This window comes from Uloborus diversus, chromosome 1 (assembly GCF_026930045.1).
Source record: "Uloborus diversus isolate 005 chromosome 1, Udiv.v.3.1, whole genome shotgun sequence".
Taxonomy (NCBI): Eukaryota; Metazoa; Arthropoda; class Arachnida; order Araneae; family Uloboridae; genus Uloborus; species Uloborus diversus.
Window position 1 is genome coordinate 39,353,916 of NC_072731.1, and position 27,811 is coordinate 39,381,726.

Here is a 27,811-nt window from a genome sequence, read left to right on the forward strand (position 1 = left end):
TGTGCCATCTCTAAATTTTAAAATTTCGTTTTAACAAATTTTTTTTTTTGCGAATTTTTTTGATTTTTCACAAAATTATAATTCATTTTTCACAAAATTATTTGATTTTTCACAAAAAACGGACCCTGTGAAAAATCCTGGACAGACCCCTGCAGTTATATACTTCTTCCTGACAATGCTTTGCTAGGTTGCTTCCTGCTTCTGCTATTTTATATCTCCTTCCAGTTTCTGCACTTGAGTAAAAACTGGTCTCAAGTCTTCACGCACACAATGTTATGGCAATCGTTGACTGGAGTATTGCATTGTCTTCATACGAGGCAACTTCGTAGATTCAATTTTTCTTCTAAAAATACCCCACAACACTGTTAAAACTGAACCGCGTTGACTCAACAAATTTACTCGTGTGTAAAGCGAACGCATGGCAATGTCCGTAAGAGTAGAATCAACTAAAAAGTTCATTCAACTTATCAGGATGAGAACCTTGTTGTTGTTGTCTTGTGCCAGCAAGGCTAGCAATTTGGGTGCGCTTCTTCACTTTTCCAACTGTGCCGTAATTTGGTGTGAAGTCCGTCTTACACAATACACACATGCCATAGCGACCCGTTAATAGGGTAGGCAACCATTCACAGAATAACAACACATTCACACAAAGGAAGGACAAGGACAGGAGAGACGAAGTACATCCATGCTGGAGTACCAAGTTGCCAATACCTCACCTTTCCGGATGTTCCTTGGCCTTTCACTCACGTTCCGACTCTCACTGGAATTACATTCTTAGCAAGGTCCACAAGCGTAGATGCTACCAGCACTCCTTTTGGGTTATTGCTTAGGTTAGAGTATTCGATGAGACCAAATCGAAAGCTATTTCTTTCTTCAATGGAGCCACTTATTGATGATAGTGTTCTAGAGGGTATGGTGAAGTTCTTTTGTGCTATTATTTGACGAGCGGATTTTGCATTATTTTCTACGTGGAAGATGACTATGTCTGCTCTTATCTAGTGCAGCTCATTAGTCAAGGGTGAAGTCATATTTCTTTAAAAAGTTCAATCCGAGAATGAAGGAGTCCGTGATATCAGCAACGAATGCCGTATGATGATAGGTAGCATTCCCAAACACTATTTTCAAGTCCACTTTACCTTCAATCTCGATTTTGTCACCTGTCACAGTCGGAGACTTACGAGTGGCAGTCCACAACAGTTTCAATTCAAATTCACGAGCCAAAACATCTGTCCTAATGATTGTCACATTGGCTCCTGTGTAGACAATCAGTTTGCAGGGATTCCCATTTACATGTGTGTAAATGAAAAGTCCATTACTGCCACTACTAGTAGAGGGAATCGGCAGAGCTCTGGTGGTGGTGATTTCCTTCCCTTGCGTAGCTTGGCGAACCGGACACCTCCTTCGCAGGTGCCCTTCATTACTGCATTTCCAGCACTTATGCTCCTGTTTCTTTTGAGCATTAATGCTGTTCAGATGACTTGCCAAGTCACCAAGTTGTCTCTCATGTTCAGCGAGATAGGACGACCCGGAATCACTCATCAGCTTCCAGAGTCCCGATTGGATGGCGATCCACACGGGCTACTTCTTGGGCGGTCTTGCATTTCATGGCATACACCACAGCAAACTTCAGATCTTTAACGGCCGCCATCCAGAGAGCTTTCTGGATTTCAGGATCCCGAGTTCCGTCCATGAAGTAATTGAGTGCCAGGTCGTCTTGAACATCTGCAGGACAGTCGCAAAAAGCAAGATGAGACAGTCTCTTGACATCTGCCGCTAGCTCTTGCAAGGTTTCCCCGGTTTTCTGGAAATGGGACTTCAACTGGAGTCAGCTGAAATCTTTCTGGCACTTCTCACCGAGGCGAAGCTCCAACGCAGATGTGAGGATGGTGAAATCCAGTCGCTAGCTGTCCAGAAGGGTTCGAAGAATGTTCGCAGCTTCCCCCGCAATGATGCCGCAAGATGGCAGGCCTTGATAGCAGAGTCCCATCCGTTCGCTTCCGTCACTATCACGAACTGAATTTTGTAAACCTGCCATAAGGTTCTCCCATCAAATGTGGCCAGTTTAATGGATGGTCGAGCAACCAATGTGGGAGGATCAAATGTACAAGCTGCTTTCTGCGGTCGCCAATCTCCTTTTCCATGTCCTTAATTATTTCTTCCTTAAATGAAGTAAATTTCTTGTCTTCTTCTTCCAACCTATTCTCCACATTGGCGATGTGCACTTCCACAGTATCAAATTTTTTTTCCAGAGCATCACCTTTATCTCCCATTGCAATTAGTTGGATCCACATCATGGTTTTCTTCAAAATTAGGTCAATTTTCATTTCATCTTGATTTCTAGTAATTCTAGCAGTTAAATCACTATTTAACTTTTCTTGGTTAGTCGCCAATTCATTTTTTCATTGCTCTTGATTTGCAGCTGAATCACTTTTTAATTGGTCTGGATTTGCCGTAGAACTTTCAGGCAAGTCACTTTTCACAGCATTAAGGCTTGTTATAATTTAAATTCAAGTAGTCAAGTTTCATGATAACTATTGAGTAATTCACAAATGCATTCAAGTTAATTCTTTATTAGTTGACACAGCATTTTTCGTAGCTTCATGCACTATTACAACTTATCTATACAACTGGCAAATTTCAGAAATTCAATGAATGATCAAGATTCGCATTAGGTGTGGTTACAGTATATAAAATAGTTCACGTGTGCAGATCTAATTTACATAAATAATTCTAACAAGGCTATCAGTTAAATCAGTTAAATTATTCACTTTTCACGGAGTTAATTGCTTCCAATAAATTCTTCATCTGTTCCTCCATTGCGCGAGTTATCACCATAAACTCAGGTTCTAATACAAATAGTGTTTATGAAAAAAATGTCCAAGGTCACAGTTATTCCAAGAAAGTCGTGAAGAAGCCCCACGTTGGGCGCCAATTGCTACAAGTCCAGCCACTTCAAGAAATTCTTTAAGTGACAAAACAGTTCTTGAGAGAACACAGATTTATTTACAACTATGTACAAGAAATATGAGGGAAGACCCAAACATAATTGGATTTTTTCTCTGAAATATTTATTTTTCAATTTATTGACAAAATTTCTTTAGTCTTCTTCAATGTATTCACCATTAGAAGCAATACACTTGTCAATTCTTTTTTTCTACCATTCGAAGCTTCTCTGGAGCTCTTCAACTTTGATCACATTCAGTGCCCTCTGCGAAACAGTTTTGACAGCCCCTACATTATCAAAACGCTTCATTTTCAGAATTTTTTTCATCCTCGGGAACAGAGAAAGATCACAGGGGGCTAGGTCTGGCAAATACGGGGGTTGAGGAATGACAAGCCACACCTGAGAGGCCACATAGCGGTTAATAGTGAAAGTTGAATAATTCCTTATTCGACAATATTTGTCCTGAGCATGGGGGAGCATTATCAAGGTGAAGGAACCATTCACCTGATCGTCTGCACAAGTTCCAACTCACTCCTGTTTTTCCTGAAATTTCGTTAATCATAAAACGACGATTCTCGTTAATTTTTTGGTGGATTTTTGCAACATTTTCATCATTTCGAGACGCTGAAGGTCCCCAGAATGAGCATGATTTTCAGCACTTATCTCACCACTCTTAAATCACTCAAACCACTCGAAAACTTGTGTACAGCTCATAGCGTCGTTTTTGAAATCTTGTTGAAGCATTGGGTAAGCTACTCTGTGGCCGGCTTTTCAAGCATGATGTAAAAATACCAGCGAACTCTTTGTTCTTTTAAATCTGCCATGAAGAGTTTGCAGGCGGAAAGCAATAACACTATGATCAGACATTATCAACTATACTGATGCCACTTACACAGCTGTTTTATGAAGATCTCTACTTGAGCCATCTAGCTGGAGAACATTCCAATACATCTGGGATCGGCTGCGTGTCATTAGTCTGGTTTCTTTTGAATCCCCCCTCGTATCATTAGCAACTGCAAAATCAGCCATAGCAATAAGGCAAATATCAATTAAAACCATAAACTTAACGTTCCAGTGGCGCCGACTCCATGGAGCCTGAGGGGGCCCGAGCCCCCTCAAAAATATTTTTGAGGGGACAGAGCCCCCCCAATAAATCAAGAAAATTAATAGTTATATTTTGCTTTCTAAACTCACAAATTTATCTTTTATTTTCCTTGTTTGAAGATAGTTTTCCTTGCAAAATACATTCAGTAATGAGTTAAAATCCATAATTATTATGGTAGTAATCAGGTTAACTGAAAACGAGTGGTGTGAAAAATGATAGTGTTTCGGTGCTACAAGCACACTTAGAATTTGTTCCAGTGCGTGAAGATACAAGTCAAGTCTGTCGCCTCTGGACCGCGCTGCGCCGCTCATCTAAGTGTTGCTGATCTTGAAAAAAATATATGAGGGTTTGATTTGTATATTAAATGGGAGGTGTGATAGTTTTAAATGCTTTTGGGAATTGTGTTTAAAAGAAAAACCTTCACAAAATAATAATCTTTCGCTTCCTCGGAATCGACATATACCAAAGAAGTATGAAAACAACAAAGTCAGCTCACCGCACACTTTCAAAATCCCAAAGGAGTACTACAAGGCACCCAAAGGCAATATATTGAGGTTTATGAAATGGTGCAATTTTGCATCATTGGGTGATTTGCATCAACTGGACTCACACAGGTCATTGTAGTTGAACAAGAGTGCTTGCTTTTATTAAGCAGAGGTGAAACAAATTTTGGAAAATTAACTGAGTTTTTCAAAAATGACTTAGATATTGAGAGACTGCGTTTATGCTTGAATATGTCAGTTGATATCACTAATGAAAAAACAACGTGTCTTAAAAAAACATGTGTAAATTAAATTACCTTTTTACGAAAATACTGCGCGCGTTAATATTTATTATTTTCTTTTTTCATTGCCAAAAAATATGTGTCAGGCCTGTGGAGTTTTTGGGTCTCTAATGTTGATTAAAAAAAAAACTTTAAAACTCACTATTTTTCATCTCATATTTAGAAAATTTCCCGCGGCAAGACCCCGCTGTTCTCCCCCCTCCCCCCCCCAATTTTTTTTAAAGTCGGCGTCTCTGATAGTGCTCGTCCATGAAAGTCAAGTGTCCTATCTTATATCTATCAATACCTAGCTACGGCACTGAAAGGATCCCCATAAAATAGAACAAAAAAAAATATGTCTCTTACTAAGACAAGTGACATGATATAGTTGAACCAGAAAATTTGTAAACCAATTTTTAGATTATTTTACTTCGAAAACGCCATGGCACATACTGTTTGTTTGTTAAAATTATACACACCCTAAAATATGGCATTTTCAATGTACAAAAATATAACATTTTTTGGGGGGAGGGAGGACCTCCGAGAGATTACATAGCCCTTTAAAGCCCCGGTGATGTGCGCCCCCCCCCCAATAATTTTTGCAAGTCGGCGCCCCTGTAACAGTCACACCAGTGGCGGCTCGTACCTTGCAAAAGTGAGGGGCCAGATCATAGTGCACCCTCCTCCCCCCTCCCGTTTTTGAATTTTTTTTAAATATTTATTTTACATATAAACTTTTATAAAAGAGTTATATGTATTGATAAATAAAATTAAATTCATTTTAAACACAGGATAAGCTACAAAATACTTAAAGTACTAAGTAAATCACGCAAGATATTATCATGTTTATGTCCATGATTGCTGGCAAAATTTAACTAATCAGACAGGGGAAAGTTACAAAATACATCACGAAAATGTCTAATCTCACGTTTATGTTTAGTACTCTTTCTGGCACTGCAGTATGGCTTCGTTTGCAGCACCAATAAGGAGCTGCAAGGGAGGCACGTCCACTCCCTGGCTTTTCAAAATAAATACTAAAAAGCAATATTAATTTGATGCTTTTAATAGTAATATTATTTTTAATCTTTTAATAACTAATTATTTTGAATCAGTAAAATTATTTATTTTACACAAGACCAAACTACAAAAGTTCAAAAATATTGTGATCAGAGAAATAGGTGAAAATTATAAATTAATTAACTTTAACAAAGATGAAAATACATCTCAGTAATCACTTTAGAATAAATAAAATAAAACTAGATAAACTAAATTAACTAAAAATACATAAATTAAAAAACTAGTTAAAAAATTCTTAGCGATTTACATGCAGGTGTACCCTTCTGCATATGAATCTGCCAGCACCCATGGGCCAGATTCAGAATTTTTAGGCAGACAAAGAAAAAAAAATATTTATAGAACTCTTTTTAATTTCTTCAAATTAATGATAACTTGTCACATTTTCTTTAAAACTGCATGAGCAGTAAATTCAAAACAAGTAATAATTTCTGTGTAACAATGGGAAGACATTTTTTGAATTAAAAAAAAAATCTGTAACGATATATGCACAAATGTACATTCAACCCAACACACAACATTGGCACAGCTAGAAAATAATTTTTAAAGTGGGAGTGGGGTATAAGAGGAAAAAATCTCATCAATTTGATTTTATTTGCTCATCAAATCTCCCAATTTTGAAACTTGTGGTATTTTAGTGCAGATAAAGTCGACATGTAGCAATTTTAGACGGTCTTTGATGATGTTAGAGGAAAGAACAGTACAGAGGACTCCGCGGAAATTTGTAGAAATTGAAGTCTTAAAATGCGGTTATAGGCCATATTTGTTGACGTTAGGGTAAGAGATGGAGCTCCGGGACTCTCCCCGATCGTTTTTTTTCTTTCTTATTTTGAAAAATAAATAGAAATCAATTCCTCCTCCCCCCTCTAGTTTTTTGAAATTGCATTTCCAAAAATGTAATTGTAGACAAACCTTGAAGATTTTTTACAGGAAGGGGTTTTGGACAGTAGCGTAACTTCAAACTTTGTCTTGACTCTGCTGAGAGCTATGTATACTCGCCCTTTCTCAAAGTTCTTTTTTCCTAAATCTATGACAGCTCTATCTAGGGTTGTGCGATACGTATTCTTGTGAGATATAAATTAAAATCTACAATTTTGCAACTTGCAATTTAAAATTTTACAATTTACAATTTTAAACTTAAAGCGATTTCTGTTGGTTGTTTTAGTGATTCGTGCATTTGCTTTTGGAAGGCAAAGTTTAATAGAGTTAAACTAATGATGAAGACAAATTTTTTTTTTTTGCACATAGTTGCGCATTTGAAAAAGTCTTTCTTCACCATCGTCAGAAGTTTCCGAGACGCTGCGGTCTATTTCTTTTTCTATCGTGCTTATCTTAGCTATTTTCAGACTCATGTGCTCGACTCTTTTTTACTCGAGATGCACGTAAGAAAGGCCTCAACATCATGTACCACATACTCTATCCTACCTACTTATTTTATATTTTCACCACTAAAAAGCAAAAAATAAATTACTTTTAAATAAAAAAAAACCTCCTTCAAAAACGCCTAGGGACTAAAAAGCAAAAAATAACTGACTACACTTACATACTATTTCCTATCCAAACCTGGAAATAAAACTTATTTTGCAACTCCAGTATAAAAATCAACTGAAATAAACACCCAATTATAAAATACACTGATTTTAATTACTGTACAGTCAACTATTTTAATACCTAACTAATTATATACCATTTCTTAATTTTTGTTCACCTTTTGAAGTTGGTGCCTCCTATAAACTACAACCTAACATAATTGACTAAGTTTAGTTTTAAAAACTAATTTCGTGTTTAGTTCAATTAGTGTTTAACTTAGGGTTCGATGTTAGGGGTCAGTATGGTTAGGTACTTTATAGGAGGCACCGACTTCAAATGGTGAACACAAATTAAGAAATGGTAAAATTTAGTTAGGTATTAAATTAGTTTACCATACAGTAATTAAAATCAGTATTTATTTTATAATTGGATGTTTAGTTTAGTTGATTTATGTTCTGGAATTGTAATATAATTTTCATTTCTAGGTTTAGGTAGGAATTAGTATGTAAGTGTAGTCGGTTATTTTTTGCTTTTTAGTTCCTAGGTGTTTTTTGAGGGCGTTTTTTTTTTTATTTTATTTAAAAGTAATTTATAGAAATTGAAGTTCAAAAATGCAATTTTAGACAATTTTCGGAATTATTACGTAGAGAGGCCTATGGGCTTTCCTCCGGATATTTTTCCAAATTGTAGACTTAAAAATGCGATTGCAGCCCATCGTTTGTAACTTCAGAGCTTTTTAAAAATCAAAGTTCCAAAAATGCAATTACAGGCCACTATAGGCCAGTGCCAATAATGTTTGAGACCAAAAAAATTTTGAACTGGATGGAACCCATTGAAAAGTAAGAAAATATAACAAAATTAATAGGAAAAATAATTTACGAGCAATCTGAGTTCGGGAAGGGGGGTGAAGTGGGGATTTAAGGGTTGAAAACGGTTTAACATGATTTCCGGCAAAATAAAGAGCGCTATCGAAAAAAGTGAATGACTAAGTTGTTGATAATAAAAAGAACTATCACTTTTGTATTAGCACTTTTTTTACATAACCTCAAAATTTATGCCAAAAATTCAAAAAACCGATCTTTTGGTTTTTCATTTTATCTCCCATAAAAAAAATGATTTTTTTCACAAAACTTGGTGAAAAGTTACCTTTTTATGTCTCCAGTACACTACGTTTTTTTTTTTTTTTAAATTTAAAATATATATATTTTCTTCTATTTTGGATTTAATATTAAAAAAGCATCATAATTTTCAATCGAAAAATCTCACTTCAAAATATTTTTTATTTATTTTTTTAAAAGTCGTTACGTGTTTTTTTAACACGCTTTTATTAGTGAATAAAATATGACAACAAATATAAAGTACAAATTCAGAATGAAAAAAAGGTTAAAAAACCAGCAAACAGCTGTTTCGGCACTCTAAAATACAAGTGCCATCATCAGTGCAATTAAAAACCAAGACAGGTTCAACCCAACTAAAACATAGTCGAGGCGAACAATGGAATGAGAGACGAGTTGTAAAAGATATGAGAGCAGTACCGGAAACGATGACGTCAAGGTTACGTCAGAACTACAGAGGACAGTTGCACTCAGGAGAAAACGTCACGGACAAAAAATAAATCAAATAACAGACTTCCAAACATTAGGAAAAGGGGGAGTGCTAGATAAATCATTGACGATTAATTTAGCATTTTTCCATATGTAATAAAAATCTAAATCATGAATGGACGAACACTCGTGAATAACTTTGGTGGAAGAAAAAATAAAATTATGACCGCAAGACCAACAATGTTGAGCAATAGAGGAGCGTTTGAGATCCTGTTTTTTGACGTAATTTTCGTGTTCTTTTATCCGGAATTTGAGGGATCGTCGAGTCTGCCCAATGTAGGTCAATTTGCACTGGCAGGAAACACTATAAATGCCACATTTGTCAAGGTTCTGAACAGGGTGTTTAAGCTGTGAAAATTTTAATTTATTAACAGGAGAAAAAGTGACGGAAAAATGAAACTTTTTTAAGATTTTGGCAATTTGTAGACTGATTTTAGGAAAAAAGGGTAAGACAACGGAACTCGAATAGTTCACAGGAGCAAGTGTTTGATTTTTGTTAGTGGAGCTACATAGCTTCTTATAAATGGTATCAATAATATCTGATGTGAATCCCCGGAATCTATCCCCGGAACATCTAATATCCCTGGAAACATCTAATGTTTGGAAGTCTGTTATTTGATTTATTTTTTGTCTGTGACGTTTTCTCCTGAGTGCAACTGTCCTCTGTAGTTCTGACGTAACCTTGACGTCATCGTTTCCGGTACTGCTCTCATATCTTTTACAACTCGTCTCTCATTCCATTGTTCGCCTCGACTATGTTTTAGTTGGGTTGAACCTGTCTTCGTTTTTAATTGCACTGATGATGGCACTTGTATTTTAGAGTGCCGAAACAGCTGTTTGCTGGTTTTTTAACCTTTTTTTCATTCTGAATTTGTACTTTATATTCGTTGTCATATTTTATTCACTATGCAGTACAAAGTTTTCGACTACTTTTTATGTACGCTTTTATTAGCTTCACCTGTATGTATGTATGTATCTTGTAACGGAATCTTGCAGCTCAAGTTTCTCCCACTTCCTGTGATTGGATTCTTTTGAAATTTGGCATGCGACCTCAGACCCGATGACAATGCAATATTCTATAATCAAATTAATTAACTCTTTAATTGTTAGTTTCCTCCAATTTTAATCAATATTTTGGCATAAATCCAACAATGCGAAAAAGGAAAAATTTAAAAAAATACATTAAAAAATGCTCGCAAAAATTATTTAAAAGTATCTGCAAAAACCTTTAGTTTTTCTGCATCAGACAAAATTTGTTCCAATGTTCCAAGGTAATTAGAACATGAAATATAATTGTTTTTAACTAATTTCATGCCAAAATTTAGGTGAGCCTTCAATTGGAAATTCATTGCTGATCAGACCATTGTTGAACAAAACTTTTATTCAAATGCATCTCAAATTTTCAAAGTAATATAAATATGATTTCCTCAAACATACATTGATGACTCACAGTAGCTTCCCATCGGGGTGCCCTTGTCTTACCTTTAAGATATTACCTCACACTCGTTTTATAAATAATTTCGTCGCCTGATAATTCTCCAACATAAGACTAAAAAACAGAAAAATAAAATAATTGTTTAAAAAAACTAAAATAACAAGCTTTCGTAGCAAAATGAACTAAAAAGTGAAAAATAATCTTTGGATGATAGTAGTTGACCAATCACTTAATTTTAATGTAATACAAAAAAGCGTGGGGGACTTCTTATCAGTTGTCGTGAATTTCTTCCATTTGTTGTCCAAGCAAAAATGTAAATAGACAGCATCCCACGATTTTTTGTATTACATTAAAATTAAGCGATTGGTCAATTGGTCAACTACTATCATCCAAAGATTATTTTTCACTTTTTAGTTCATTTTGCTACGAAAGCGTGTTTTTTTAGTTTTTTTAAACTATTATTTTTTGTTGGAATCTCTATTTTCTGATTTTATAAAAAAATGTATACACATTTCGCAGAAAACAAAAAAGTTCGAATTACATAAAGTTTTAAGCTATTTTTAATTACTCAAAAAATGTAAGTTTCATGTTAAATTGCTAAATTAAAAAAATTAAAAATCCATAAAACATAAATATTGCAAAAAAAAAAGGCGAAAATAGTTATTAAAAGTTGACATACAAACAGTGCGATAATGCGCTTTTACTGCAACTAAATCAGGCACATTACTCAAACGAGCTGGCATAATGTTTTTATCCAAATCATTCTCTGTGTTTTGTTTTTGAATATGATGTAGTTGGTAATATCTTATCTCTTGTATTGTTAGTTTGTACAGCTTCACATATTCAATGTTCGGGTATATTAAAAAGAAAAGTAGGAAAGAAATTGCTGATTAAAAAAAGACCATTTTTCTGTATCATTAAATTTTTTTAAGGTTATGTTATGTTAAATATACTATTTTATGAAAGAAAATAATAATTTTATTTTATAACTGATTGATTCAAATTAAAATACACGTAGTACTTACCTTATTATGTAGATTCCAAAAGTTTATTTTAAATAAGTAAATTCGTCACGATTTACTTTAAGTAACTTAGCCTGCACATGTTTATAAATGATGTTGTTCATTGCTCGGCTTGGAACCTTCTGGTTTTTTGAACTTAGAGTGTTAAAAATTTGATTGTAGGCCATATTTGGTAGAGTTAGGCTGCAGTCAGTTTTTCAACATTGAAGCTCCAAAAACAAATTTGACCTTCAATGATGTTAAGGGAAGGAGAGTTTTTGGAAGCTCTCTCAAGGAACTTTTTCTAAATTGTTTTTCTAAAACGTAGCTTTTGACAATCATTTAAGGTTAGAGAGAAGAGAGGCTCAATGACCCTCTGCTGCAAGTTTTCGTAAGTCGCAGGTTTAGAGATTTATGGGGATGTTTGGGATAGGGGGATTTACACGGCTCTTCCTCGGAATTTTTTTGAAATGGAATCACTGAAAACTAACTTTTAGGCGGCCTTTAATGATGAGGATTGAGGAGGGGGCGTACTGCTGGAGATTTTTCAGAAGGTGTTTTAAAATTTAAGTCCTAAATACAGTAAAACCCCTCCTAACGGACACCCCTCAAAGGCGGACACCCCTTTTATGCGGACAATTTTTAATTCCCCAGTTCCAATGCAAATAACATTATTAAACCCCTGTCCTGCGGACACCTCTCTATTGCGGACAAAAAAATCCGTCCCGTTAGTGTCCGCATTAGAGGGATTCTACTGTATGCATAACCACAAAAAATCGGTCACACACAGGTGCACACAGATTGATATTTTCCGAAAATGGTCAAAATGATTCATCTATTTAAAACACAAACTTCGAAAATCCAGAATTTTCGTGCATTGAACACTTTCTGATGTACAATCAACTCAATAGCTCAAAGTCTCAAGGGACTGGCTGAAACCTTCGAGTAATCGGTAGTTTGAGTTATTGGAAGTTCCTTTACCAACCTTCTTAAAAATAATTTTTATTTATTTTTTCAATATTAGTGCATAATGGATAGACTGTAACACTTTTACTTTGTATAAAGCTAATTATTAGTCATGAAACCACCTTTGTAAATTGACCACCTGTCTAAGTTGACTGCTGTTTTCAGGCACAGGATTGGAGCTTGTCATATAATTCAACCTCTATAAGTTGAGCACCTGCTTAGGTTGACCACTAAAGTAGTGCACCGCAAGTGGTCAACTTAAACAGGTTTTACTGTACTTCAAAAAAAAGGGAAGTAATTTTTGACTGCTTACATTTTTTATCGCATCTTCAAATGTCATTAAGTTTATGTCGTAGGCCCAGTTTCTTTTCACTTGACATATGTTCCTATAAACGTCTTTTTGTCCTTAAAGTAGATTATTTGAGTCTTCCAGAAAAAGAAGGCTAACTTTCAACTTTTCCCACAATTTTAAGTCTGTTAAATATTAACCAATAATATTTAGGTTTTCATTCTTGGCAAAAAGTAGCCCGATCGACTATTTCTCACATAATCTTGCAACACTGTGAGCATTAAGGAGCCCTATGGCAAACAAATTAACTTTCTAACACAAGCTGCAATGTAAAGCAATGTTATTTTTTTTTAAAGAAAAATTCTTTTCTTGGTTGCATTTTTATGCACAAAATGAAAACGAAACTCTCGTAAAACCTTCAACATAAAAAGAGTAGTACATTTGAGGTATAGAGTATACCTCAAATATATGTATTGAAAACACTAAATTATTTTGGGACCAAATGAAAACTTTTGAGTTAAAGAAATATTAGAGTTTTAAGGCTTCAAGTTATCCAGAGTCAACTGTGTTAAGGTATAAAAGAAAGTAAAAACAGGGTTTATGAAAAATCATTAAGATAGTATAAGATCAAACTGCTCTTCTTCCATCAGCAACAGTGCAACATGATTGAAAGTTTTATGAAAATACTGTAATGGTAATGGCTAATTGAAAGAACAGTTGTTTTAAAAATGATTGAAAACATGAGAGTAAAGTGAAATGAAAACGTTCACATGAACACAAGTTTGTTTATGAAGAAAATATATCAATATTTCCCAGTCAAGAACGAAAAAAATGTGATTGGAAAACTTTTAAACTAGTTCTTATCAATTTTTCCCGAGTTGCTAATAGATCAATGAAACTGTGGAGTATAATATAAATTCTTACATAAAAAAAAGATTTAAAAAATATTTTAATTTATCCATTTTTGACCCCTTTCGTTATATCGCTGTCACACTTATTCTTTGTACAGAACTGTACTAGTTCCAGGAAAATTCATGATAAATTAAAATGAAATCAAACCACCTGAACTTTTTTTGCAACAGACACGTTGACACCATCTCGTCTCTGAGTTGAATAAGTTCTTTCCTTCAAAACTTTTGGGTGTTCATAAGAAAAAAAGCCTTTTTAGGGGGGGGGGGACACCTGTTAGCCCGGGCCCGAGCTTGAAGGGAACCCAATATTTTCGATTGCCATTTTATGGTGACCAAGCATTTGGCGACAATATCTCTGTAAGGAAAATTAGTAACATAACGTTTTCTAATTAAGGAAAGGAGGGAGAGCATTATTGAAGGTATCCCAAAAAGATTCCCTCAAATTTGGCAAAGCTGCACCAAGACCCCACAATGATTGAAATTTCCCAAAATAACTAAAGCAAGTATAAGAGGGTTACGGGCAGCTACATTTTTTAAAAACACTTTGTACTTCAATAGCCATACAGAGAAGGTTTTAGAATCCATGTTAAAAAAAAAGCATTAACAGATAAATCTTTTTAAACATGTGAAGATTAATTTCATATTTTGGAAATTCTTCAAATTTGTATATGCCTAAATGTCGTGCTTTTGTTTCTAAATCAATACTATCTTGTTCTTATACTTATTGCTATTTTAATTTTATGAGTAAAAAGCTCGATTTTTAAGAACGTTAAAAAGGAGTGTTTTAAATTCTTTCACTTAAAACAAAACAAATGCAAGTAACGATTGTTTCTCATAATTATTACTTATCCAGGCAAGGCCGGGTATTTTTGATAGTTCTCTATAAAATAACAAGTTATTTCCCAGCTCCGTAGCTCACATAGAACTTGATTTAATTACATTTTAAAATACTGTTGGCAAGTAGAAAGAGGGCTTTTTAACAGGGTTCATTAATTTAAATCAAGTGATTTTTTTAACAAAATCATTAATTAAAATCTAGTTGATTTTATTTTGATGAATTAATTTTACATTTTTAGAATGTTTTGCTATAAATTTAACTACACTTCATTATACTATCGTAACTTCAACTGGCAAAATGACTTAGACCCCTCTTTCTGTGTGTGTGAGTAACAGATTTTCAGACTCTTGCAATATTGCTTATACTTTAAAATTACAGTTCAGAACAAAATAAAAATTTGCAGTTTTTTTTATACACCATGACTAATAGTTAAGAAAAGTAATTGTTCATTATGTTTTTGTACGCCAAAAACTTGCATGATAACAGAAACCTTATCTTTAAGCAAAGCGTAAAACAAAATCGCATCTTATCTAAACATTATAACATGTTTCTAAATCTTAAAAATTTATTGAATATTTAGAGAACTTATCCTAATTTTAAGAGTAAGCTGATTGGATTCAGTAGTTCAGATAGCTTTATTTTCAAGGTTTTTTGCCTTCTTCATCCCTATTGAACAAATGAATCCATTTCATAACTTTTGTTGACCCTTAAGCTGATAAACATAGAAAACTGCCAAATTTTATATTTTTTCTTACTGAAAAGTGCAAAAATTATAATCCTAGAAAAATTGTGGTACTACAGTTTTCAAAAATTTATACTCCTTTTGCAACGTATGTTGTAAGCCAAAAAATATTATTGGTACTATAATAGCAACAAACTTCTTGTTATTTACATTTTAACTATTATTTGATCTCTTATAATCTTGGCTGCTGTACTTATTTAGTTAATATTAAGCAGTTTGTATTTTAAATATTTTGTTCAATTAGTCAAGTGAGCACAGGGCAAAGTGAAAAAGCTTATTTTATTTGCTCACTCAATCATTTCCTAAATTACTTACACATTTATTTATTAGCTGATTCATTTATATTCATTCGCTTAATTTTTCACTCTTTTACTCACTCATTTATTTTTCTTCATATAGTATTTAATTTTTTGTTTATTGTTTCATTATATTTTCCGTTTCTCATTCAACTTTTTATTTACTGATTCATTTGATCATAAATATTTTTTATAATCAAATAGAAAATATTTCATTAGAAATTTTTTTTTTCACTTTGCCCCGTGGGAAAAAAAGGGAAATTTTCCCACCTTTTTTTTTTTTTTTTGAAAGCGCAACTTTACTGCCAAAAATTAAAACTAATGTTTCAATGCAAGCTTTATCATAAAATACAATGTTCTTTCTTTTTGTACTGTAATCTTTAAAATCAATTTCCAATTAGTTCACTTTGAAAAAGCTCAGTCATCTTAACTATTCCACATTGCAGCACATTCCCCTACTTATATTTTCAGGGCCGGATTTAGGGGAGGGCAGGTAGGGCTACTGCGGCGGGGCCTCCACAACAAAGAGGCCCCCAGAATAAAATTTTTACAAAATATCCTAACTTTCATGGGTCGAAAATATGGGTATATATACATATATATCAAAATATTCGGACACATATATCAAAGTATCGGATATTTTCGAAAATATGATGATCTTTTCAAACCCTGATTAGGGGCCTCCACACTTCCAAATCCCGCCCTGTATATTTTAATATTGTATAACATGATGACTTGCTAGTAGTGGCGCATCCTGGATTTTTCCAAAGGGAGGGTTTGATCATACGATGATTTTTAACGATTATATATATATCATTAAAAATCATCATAAGAAGTTCACACAAGTTTACAATTCAACCTAAATTTTTGTCAAGGAGGGGTTCAACCCCCAAACACCCCATCCCCCTTGTATATGCCACTGCTTGCTAGTATTTTTGTTTTATTTCTTATTGTTGAAACTATCACCAGAACCAATACTTATTTGTCTTTTTATAGGAATCTAACTCACAGAAGTCAACATCAAATGTCTCATCTACTTTAGCAGGTACGGCAATTTTTCTTCCACTTATTTTTAAATGCATTTCATGCAGTTTTTTTCACAAAAGAAAGAATACGTTCTCTTGCATAATTTACCGTCTCCTATCAATTAAAGTATAAATCCGCTGTTTCTAATATGCTTCACACTATTACGAACACAGCGGAATGCCAATTGTAGGTATTCCATCAGACTAGTGATTAAAATACCAAGCGGGAAAACATAATATTAGGGATGAAGGTGAAAATCTAACTACCAAATGGAACGACCTTGAGGGTCACGGATTTGGATGAAACTCTGGATTTAGGTTAATTCACACTAGATATGAACCCAGGTAATGCGGTTTGACTGCATAGGTCCAAGTTCGGCCGTAATGGAGGTGCAAAGTTTCTAGTTTAGCTCCTGAATACAATGGTTTTTCCTTTGAAATTAACCTTTTTAACTCTTTTCTTGATATTGTATGGCAGTATCACCCAACTGAATGCCTTAACTGTGTAGAATAAATTCCTCCACCCCTACGTTGCACTAACAAGAGATGCGACTGATGTTAGGAAAGCAAATATTGTGCCACAATTTCAGATTCTTCAAAGAAAGCGCTATTGCAGTTTTGGGACCAAAACTGCAAAGTTAGACTTTCCTTGCAGCCAAACTAAAGTCTATGCACTCAAACTATTTTACCTGGGCTCATATCTAGTATAAATTGACCTAAATCCAGAAATTTATCCAAATTCCTGACCCTCAAGTTTTTGTCGTCTGAACTACACTGATTTGCAGGACTCCAGAATTGCAATGGCGTCTTTATTAGAATTTGAAACTTTGGGACAATATCTACCCTCCAAAGACATTCGACGTCTCTTGTCAGTACAACAATGGCCCTCCCTCCATATTGTGAATGCATTTAATTGACACATACAGCAATGCAAATGAAGAAAAGGGTAAAGGAAGAGTAATTTCAAAGGAAAAACCATTGCTTTTCTGGATTCAAACACGATTTTTGGACCGCTGTTGCAGCCGAAATAGGGCTTATAAAGTCGAACCGCTTTACCTGGGTTCATATCTAGTGCATACTGACCTAAATCCGGAATTTCATCCAAATCTGTGACCCTCAAGATCGTGCAGTTTGGTAGTAAGCATTTTGTTTATCAATTGTCACTTAATTTGATACTCATCAATTAATTAATGGGACAAATGTGGTGTTTTTTTTCTTGTTTGTTTACTGAATTTGTTTCTTAGTTTTTGTTGGTGAGCTGCTTCACTTTTCCAACTGTACCGTAATTTGGTGTGAAGTCCAGCTTCCACAGTACAGCAATTTTATACTTTTGAAAAAACTTAATCCTAATTCTTGAACATCCCCTCACTTGATATTACTTTGATTTTCGAAGTAAGCCATGCAAAGCTACGTAGCTAGTCAAAAATAAAATTTTTTTTAGAATTTTAATGCTTTGAATCAAGACATCCTTCCTTGAGGTTAAGAATGCAACAAATGAGAAAAATGGCTATGGTGCTGAACCGAACTCTTACAGAGACCAATGATATCAGTCATACTACAAAAGGCATGGTCAGAAAAGGCAAGATAAGTTGAAATCCATGGAATCAAATTGCTATAAGGAGGTAAATCTCCGCTTGCCAAATGCCGGCAACAAATTTTATTTTTTCCAGAAACATAATAAAAATTAAGATACTGCACCTCACTAAGTAAGTAAGTTCTTGTATTTTGAAGTAAAAGTGGTTTTTATATGCTGAAAAGAATCATTCCGGTGATCAGACAGTCGGAGGAAAACCCTTTGGTCGAAAATTCATTGGAAAAATTAGAAAAAAGATAAAGCAGACACAATTCCATCGCTGCTTCAAATACCTAAAGCAAATTTATCTAGAAAAAAAAAGGCTCTAAAAAAAGTTTATGTTAGTTTTGTATGGAGAAAATCTGATTTTGATCTGCAAAAGCATTTAGGTTTGAAAACCACATAAACATTCAGGGGATTTTTTGAGAAGTGTAGCATAGTGGTTCCTAAACTTAAGACTTCTGCGGATCCCCTCCGTAAAAATTACAAGCTTTGCGGAACCCCCGCGCTTGCAAAAAAAAAATGACACAGTTAAATCTATTTTTTTCTAATATATTTTTCTGCTTTTTTCCCGTCAAATTCATTTATTCATTGTTCTGTATATTTTTCAGAACTCTTGTGTGGTTTTCATTTCTTACATTGTTCTTTTGAGTTATGGAAGTAAAATTCTATTTGAAATTCAGTTTGGAATAAAAATGTTATCACCAAATTTATACAAAAAGTTAACTAATAAAAATGAAATTTTGAAGTTAGTAAACTGTTAGCCTAGTTTAAGTGCGTTAATTTTTCATATGAGTCAAATTTTTATGGCATATTAGGATTTTAATTATTTACTAACCACGGTTCGGGCAAAATTACGCTCACTATTAATTAGAGGTGGGCAATGCATACTTGCCCATTTTACTGTTTTTGACGGGAGACTCCCGTTTTTAGCTTCCATCTCCCGATTTCCCGTTTTTTTTACCATTTTCTCCCGTTTTTGCAGTTTTTTCAATCAATCATCAAAAAGTTTCACTTTCTTTTCAATAAATGGCGCTCTTTTCTAGCCATCCACCAATGTCAGGGGAAATAATTTTTCCAATTAATAACTCATATCATAAGTAAAAAATTATTTTTGGAAGCTTTCCACATTGCATGTTCAACGTAACGCATGCTTTGCCGAAAATTGCAGCAGATTTCAATCCCTTTTGTCGGAGTTGGCCGAGTGGGGGCCATTGTAATTACTTGTGAGATTGGTGTGAGGAGGCAATTGAGCAGAGTTCGCAAAACATAGCTTTATTTACACAATTCTATGTACAAAATGATGATGAAATATGAAATGATGGGTAGTAACCTGACCGACAAGGCCAGCTAAATCATTCTCGCAAACTGCGATAAGAAAATCATAACCTCCCATCTCTACGGGACCGAGAGACATACCTCTTCTCTCTTGAGCTTCCAGGGGTCAACTGCCCCTTTCTTTGCGCGGCGTTCTCTCCTCCCCCTCACTCCTTCCCCACTTTTGGCGGAGCGTGCTGTCGATCGTGACACCTTTGCATCTTGAAAATATTTCAATTATTCTCAATGTTTTAAGTTATTTTAACATGTGCTGCCCTGTACCTACTTATTTTTTATTTAATTTTCATAAAATATTTTTTTGTTTGGATATTAGTTATTAAATTTTTGTACTGACAATTTTTGGTAGACTGAAATGTACGAAACTTTAAGAAAATTCATTATTTGGTTTTTCCTTTGCAGTATTTTTTATTTTTCTTGCTGCTACCAATGAGCTTACATCTGTGAAAAATCCCCATTTCACTTTAAATTTCGTATTTGTGTTATATAAAAGCATAATTTAATAATTTTTGTTGTGAAATATGTCGCTGATGGATCACCTGGAATCTCCTGTTTTTTTTCTTCAAAGGTTGGCAATTATAGCAATGTCGTTCTTTTTAATGATCCATTCATCAGAGGACAGTTCATTCTTTTGATCCGTTCATTTAAAAAGTTACACTAAAAAGTTACGATCTCTGTGCATGACATACTCACATACATTCAAAATGTTTCATTAAATCAGCAATATTCTTTGAAGGAAAAATAACTAAAATCATCTAAAAGTAAGAAAATATGGCTATGAAAAATGAATTAAAAAAAACTCGGTCTTTTTAAACGGCATATTTCTCAGTTGCCGAATGGTAAGATATGTATTCTGTTCCAAAAATCGCAGGTTCCATTTCAGCAGGTCAAAAAATTTCGTTATTAAATTTTACTTTATAAAAAAGTAAACTGTTTGTTACGGAGGAATATTTTCAAAATTACGTGAAATAGCGCACTAATTCTAAATAGAAATATATCTCCAAGCGTAGTATGGTCACAGGTGAAAATAAAACAAAAATAATTTTTAATCTGTACTTAAGGTTGCATTTTTTCAAAAATGTAAATCACGAAATAAAAAGGAGAGAAATACAAAAAAGAAAAAAGGAAGAAAGAAACAGGCTACAATATTAAACACGAGAATAAAGAAATGTTCATTAAAACTAATTACCTTAAATAACATAAACTTAATGAAAGTAATATAATCATAAAACGCCTGCTTTTCACATAAAACTGACGTTTTTTGTCACCTTTTTTGACTCCAAAACAAACATCAGTCAACCATGACATCTACCCAAAAGAAAGAAAGATGTGGTCTTCCAAATATTTTTTTCCAACTACACTACTGCATACATACATATAGCATTACCAACCGGTATAACAAGAAAAGTAACAACAAATAAATTGTTAGCTCAACCGGAGTACCGAATAATTTAATTTAAAAAAAAAGGCTCATCATAATATTAGAAAGCTTCAAAAATTTTCCACAGTACCAATGAGAACAGAAAAAAAAAGCACACACAACAATTTTTTAAATGGGGGAAAAATTAGGCAGTCAAAATCTTTATTTAAAACCTCAGGACAAGGGAAATGGATTGTAAAATTAAGCGACTTGGAAGTCGCCAAGCAAGTTAAAAATAAAGTCAAATCAATCTAGATGGTAGTTGATAGGAGGGATGTTATAGAAGACAAAAGGATCACCAGAAAAGTGATAAAAGGTACTTTTGGAAATAATTTTCGCTATAGAAAGCAGTGGCGTAGCTAGACCCGACTTTCGGGGGGGGGTTACTTCTTTTACATATATATATAATATATGTATATATATATATATATATATATATATATATATATATATATATATATATATATATATATATATATATATATAATATGTATATATATATATAATCGCTTGGAATTTTTTCCTTTTCTTCTTTTTTTTCTTTCTCTTCTCTCTTCTTTTTCTCTTTTTTTTTTTGAGACTAACGTTTCGGGGGGGGGGGGGGTTGTCCCCAAAACCCCCCCCCTTAGCTACGCCCCAGATAGAAAGTGTGAGAAGGACCAAACAAATTACACAAAACATTACTAATGGATATACATGGGAAAATTGCTAAGGAAGAACTGCTACGATTAAAGAAAAATGATGAGTAAAGCAGAAATTAAAAAAGATTCAAACTGAATATATTGTACCTACTGCACTGAGAGAAATGAAATTTGAAATTGATTGACGAGTTAAAAATTTGAAGATGAATGTATTTCAAAAAATGAAAACGTGATTTTATCACAAGTTCATCAATGCAAGGTTCCAAACTGTTCACCGTTCAAAAGAACGGTCGTTTATTTTTTAGGTTTTGAACGAACGGATCCATTCATTTTGGCCCGACCCATCCCTACTATTAAGGCTTTAAATTATAATAGTAAAAAGTATGCTTACCGACAACACACACAAAAAATAAAGAAAAAACATCAACTAATTCCACTTGCACCAGTGTTACAACCTTGCTCACTGTTCTTGTTCATCAGTTCACCACGTACTAACTACATCAACAGAGTCCAATAGGTGTGGGTTCGCAGTATGAAGTATGCTCAAAGGCGGGCTGGCTGACTTTGGCCCAGTCGGCAAAAGAATATTTTGGCCCACCTCTGTAAATTATAAAAGTTAAATTAAACAGTACCAGATCTCGTTTCTTCCAAGTCAAGCAAAGACATTAAACTACTGCTACTTCCTATTTTCCTTTAAGTTTCTGAAATAAGTTTTAAAGTTCTAAAAAAAAGAAAAGTGTGAAACATAAGATAAAGCTAACACTGACACATTTTTTATGTGCCTTGAAAGAAGTATACTAATGGTTATAAGTCTGAAAAGGCACAACTTTAGACTTCTATACTGATAACATAGGAAGGGCACAAGGAAAGGGAGGAATCAGGTTTACAGGGTGTCTACCTTCCTGGAAAACATGGAAAACCTAAAAATGTCAGGGAAATTTACTTTTGTATGCAAAAAACCTGGATTAAAAAAAATATATATATAAATAACCAGTTTCAAAAGATTTGTTTTCCTTTTTTGCAGTTTATTAAAATAATTTGGTCAGAAATTCATGCAACTTGAAATTACTAAACAAAAATATTAGAACCCCCCCCCCCCCCCCCACTACCATTTATTTACTACTAGTTTTCTCACACCACACAATCTCCCCTGGGGCTGAGACCATACCAAAGTTGAATGGTTTATACCAGGTGTTTATACCCTTCCACCGCCGGACAATAACTGTTTCTTTCCTCAAACCAATTCTCCAAGTAACGTTTTGTTCTCCAGTTTTGAATATTCGAGTTTCCTTGGGGGGTTGAGAAGTTTATACCCCCTAACAATGGTATTAGGTTCCTTCTGCAACTACCAATAAAAAATTTTTTAGTTTTCTCGTACCAGTTATAGATATGCTCTTCGTAGTAAGGGTAAACTAGTTTATAGATTATTGTTCAATTTCAGTATTACTTAGGTGTTTGTGAAGTTCTTTTTTATCTCTGTAGAGATGTGTTTGTTAATTTATGTTGAAATGCTTTGAAACAATTCCTTTTGAATCAGAGTCAAACGAACTGTAAAAATGTCATCAAAGCAAAGTGTTTTTCCACTGAAATTTTGTTTCATTCATTGGGTCGAGAGCTCAGCTGTTGCACAAAGGGCTTTAGACCTTTTACCTCACTTAAAAGTTTTTATTCAAAAGGCAGAGATTGCAAATGTTGAACTGAATGCAAATAACTATGACACAATGGAATTGATATTGAAGTGCAGTGAACTTTTGGAAGAAAGGTTAAGTTTCTTTATTTCAGTGTCATCAGAATTGCAAGATTTTTTACTAAGATTCCAAGCTGGTAAACCAAGGTTGGCCCCTTTCTTGTCTGAAGAGATGTATTCAATGCTTAACAATTTTATGGAGCAATTTCTTAAAAGTTCTCTAAGTATTCCAAAAAAAGTCTGTTTTAGGGATGGATGGATGTAATAGTTTTAAATTTACATAAAAGAGTGATATAAACGTAACATGCATAAAATGTCACTTAAAGCACAACCAACCATAAAAAAAATAGCAGAAGTAGCTAAAATAACCTTTTAAGGTTCGGGGGCTTTTCACAGAAATTCTCCAGAATGGGAACCTGGGTTAATCCCCTGAAAATTTTTCGAAATTGGTTGATCTATATAGGCTTAAGGAAAAAAGAATCGGAAAATGGGGTTCTAGTTCCCTCCCAAGCGATATTTTAAAAGTTGATGTCAAAAACCACAATTTTCGGTCACGTTAAAAGAGTGGGAAAACCCAGTTGCAGAAACTTTCTAGCCAGTCTGCGACACTATTTCCGGTAGTTAAAAATAATCTGCAGCATTATTATTAGTTTTATTTTAAGTTTTAATAAAATACACAAGTCCTTTGTGAAGGCCAAGACTTGGACAATTTTCCAACTGGCCAGTGGCCACTAGACCCGATAAAACTTAGTGGCCACCACTGTAAGCAGCTTTCACTACTTTCATAAAAATAAATAAAACTCTACACACTATGAAAACCAATTCTTCAAGACATATTAATTTTAATATGGAAAATTTGCATTGAAATGGATTTTTAAATTTTTTAAATTAGTAAATGAGAAGTTGGCAGGAAACTGCATTTTAGATGAAATATTTAGCTTATAGCAAAGCCTTCAAATCAATGAGGATCAAATACAACTGTGCAGATAATAATTCGCATTTTTCAAAAAAATATTTTATGAAAAGAAAAAAAAACATGATTTATTGAACACTTTATAAATACAAATACAAATACAAATGTGACGACCAGCAACAGGCTCTGGGCCCAGCTAGGCTGGTCCTAGTCAATTAATTAGTCCCCAATGAAGATCAATGGCCCTCTTAAAGCTATCCACTCCCTTGCTCATTACCGCCTCTTCCGGTAAGCTATTCCAAGTGCCCACGACCCTGCTAAAGTAGTAGTTTTTCCTGATTTCCAAGTTAGTCTGAGATTTAAATAGCTTAAAACAATGACCCCTTGTCCTGCTTTCCCCGCAAAAATTTAATCCATTTACATCTTTCATTTTGATAAATTTAAATAACTGAATCATGTCCCCTCTGACTCTCCTTTGCTCTAGGCTATACATGTTAAGCCTATTAAGTCTGGTATCATAATCTAAATCTGAGAGTCCCCTTACTAATTTGGTTACCCTTCTTTGAACCCTTTCCAATACAAAAATATCTTTCTTCAGATAAGGCGACCAGAACTGCACAGCATACTCCAAATGAGGTCTTACTAAACTTCTATATAAAGGCAGAAGAACTTTCTTAGATTTGTTTGAAATAGATCTATTGATGAACCCAAGCATTTTGTTGGCTTTGTTACTAGCAATACTGCACTGTTGACTAAACTTGAAGTCCTGATTTATAAAGACACCCAGATCCATAACATTTTCTGCCTGATTTATGACTGAACCCTGTAAACGATATCTCATACGCTTATTTCCATGACCTAAGTGTAGCACTTGACATTTCCCTACATTAACTGCCATACCCCATTTATCTGCCCACTTAGTAATATGATCTAAATCCTCTTGCAGCTGTTTTACTTGTTCTTCATTTTCGACAATCCCCATAACTTTTACATCGTCAGCAAAACAATTCATGCTTGCAGAAATATTTTCATTGATGTCATTCATAAATATAATAAACAAAAGAGGCTCTAAAACTGATCCCTGAGGAACCCCACTTAAAACATCACTCCAATTAGAATGATTTCCTCTCACAACTACTCTTTGCTTCCTACCAGTAAGCCAATTTCTTACCCAAAGTAAAGTTTTTCCTCCTATTCCAATGTCAGCTAACTTGCTGAGAAGAGCAACATGCGGTACCTTGTCAAAAGCTTTTTGAAAATCAATATAAACAACATCCACACATTTTTTGTTATCTAAAGCTGAGGTAACCTTGTGGTAGAAATGCAATAAATTAGTAGTACAGGATTTACCTTTCCTGAAACCATACTGCAAACTAGTCAACAGATCATTAGTCTCTAAGAACATCATTATCTTAATTTTGATCAAAGTTTCGAAAATCTTACAAATCACCGAAGTCAAACTTACAGGTCTATAATTCCCAGCAATACCTTTAGACCCCTTCTTGAAGAGTGGCGTTATGTTAGCCAGCTTCCAGTCCTCTGGCACCGTCCCCGAGTTATAAGAAGCATTGAAAATATTCAAAATAACATCCACTAATTCCTCTGCACATTCTACTAAAATTTTTGGATAAATATTATCTGGTCCCGGAGCTTTAGTTGCTTTAATCTTTTTCAAATGAAATAAAACCTCCTCCCTGGAAAATACAAAATCCTCAAGCTGTATAATAGCTTGTGTCTTGTTAGTGTCAACTGTTGAGATACAGTTATCGTTAAACACACTGGAAAAAAAGTTATTTAGAACATTTGCAATATCCCTATCGTTATGGATTAAATTTCCATACTCATCAACCAAAGGCCCAATTTGACTGTTTCGAGCTTTCCCAGAATTAGCGTAAGCAAAAAACCTCTTAGGATTCCCATCAATGTCATCTGCCAGCCTTTGCTCCAATTCCCTTTTCTGAATCCGTACCAAATACTTAAAATTTCGCCTTGCCTTACTATATTGGAGTCTCTCACTCTGACCAGTTTCTTTAAACTTACGAAAAGTGGCTTGCTTATAATTAAGAGCTTCTTTAGTCTCCCTGGAGAACCACATGGGCCAAATTTTGGTACTAACACCTTTTCTCCTAAATGGAACATAGTCCCCAACGGTTTTAGCAAGTTTATCCTTAAATTCCGTCCATTGCTGATCTACGTCGCTATTTTCCAACCCTGACGAAAAAACCTCTTTCAAGCTCTGCCTAAGTGCAACAAAATCAGTGTTTCTGAAATTGGGCACAAACCTAAAATTATCATCTTTGCACACTTCAAATTTAACCCGGAACCTAATGCTGTTATGATCACTATCTCCAATATGCTCCCCTACACTCAACCCCTGAACAAAACTACCTATGTCACAAAAAACTAGATCCAAAATTGCCTCCTCTCGAGTTCCCTGAGTTACAACTTGATCTAAGAAACAGTCACCAATTACTTTTAAAAATTCCTCTTCTTTGCCATTACCAGAATAAAAATTATTCCAATCAATACCCGGAAAATTGAAATCCCCCATTATGATAACGGATCCCTTACTGGACATGTCACTAATAATACGGTACATCTGTTCATCTTGTCCCTGGTTTGAATTAGGTGACCTATAAATGTTTCCAAACCGTAGCTTTTTGCCCTTACTGCTCATCAACTCCAGCCAAACCATATCAATATCAGTAGGCTTATCATTTATGACCAATTCATTGCAAATAAAATTGTCTCTAACATAAAATAAAACCCCACCACCTCTTTTACCTACTCTATCCTGTCTGAACAAATTATACCCAGCAATATGTAATAACTCTGCATCAGATTCGGTAGCCCATGTCTCTGTAATTCCAATAACATCCAACTTCTCATCCATAACTATGCTTTTCAATTCATCCATCTTGTTCCTAATACTGCGAGCATTGGTATAGAAAACTTTAAGCATGCCTAAGTTGCTTTTATTTAACACCCTGAAATTTCCTAAATTACAATTGTTAACATTACTACTCTTGTTTGTCACTTTATTTCCATTTCTAGCAATACCCAAAAAAATTTCATCCTCTCGATACCTGATGCTTGAACCATGCCCCCCATTCCAACTTAGTTTTTTGACTCCGAAGCTCTTAAAATTAATCCACTAACCATTTTGACCCCTGTAGAGCTCAGATGCAGGCCATCCCTAGCAATCCAATCCCGTTTACAATGACTCCATACATCAATGAACCTGATACTGCACTTTTCGCAAATTGACTTCAGTAGCAAGTTCATACACCTCGCACGTTGATTTAGCCAGCTAATATGCACTCCATACCTGGGAAGCAAACCAACCACTTGGACATTCTTCGAAAAGCTGGTTGCTTTATCCAACAGGGATTCCCATTCCCTAGAAAACTCCTCATTTTTACTGTGGCCTACATCATTTGTTCCCACCCACAAAGTAACCATGTCCTCCTTATTCAATACTCCCTTCTTTTCAGCAACCATATTAACGTCTTTTACCCGAGCCCCTGGTAAACAACACCTAGCCACCTTACGCTTTACTCTCCCAACTGTGTTACCCACCTCGCTTACCATAGAGTCCCCCAAAATTACACCCTTAGTTTCCCAATCTAACTCCTCATTTGAAACTTCCCCCTGAATCTCTGAAACATTTATACCCTCTACAACTGGCCTACACCCTAATGCTAACTGGGCTTCCAAAA

General features: G+C 34.5%; 1 protein-coding gene across 1 annotated transcript in view; it reads left to right on the forward strand.

The window, feature by feature from the left end:
- The window catches only part of LOC129229437 (uncharacterized), a 118,605-nt gene that overhangs the window by 24,708 nt on the left and 66,086 nt on the right, over positions 1-27,811 (forward strand). Inside the window, exon 3 of the mRNA XM_054863748.1 lies at positions 16,495-16,543. Within this exon, the coding sequence (XP_054719723.1) occupies positions 16,495-16,543 (49 nt within the window). The remainder of the gene's footprint in view (positions 1-16,494; positions 16,544-27,811) is intronic.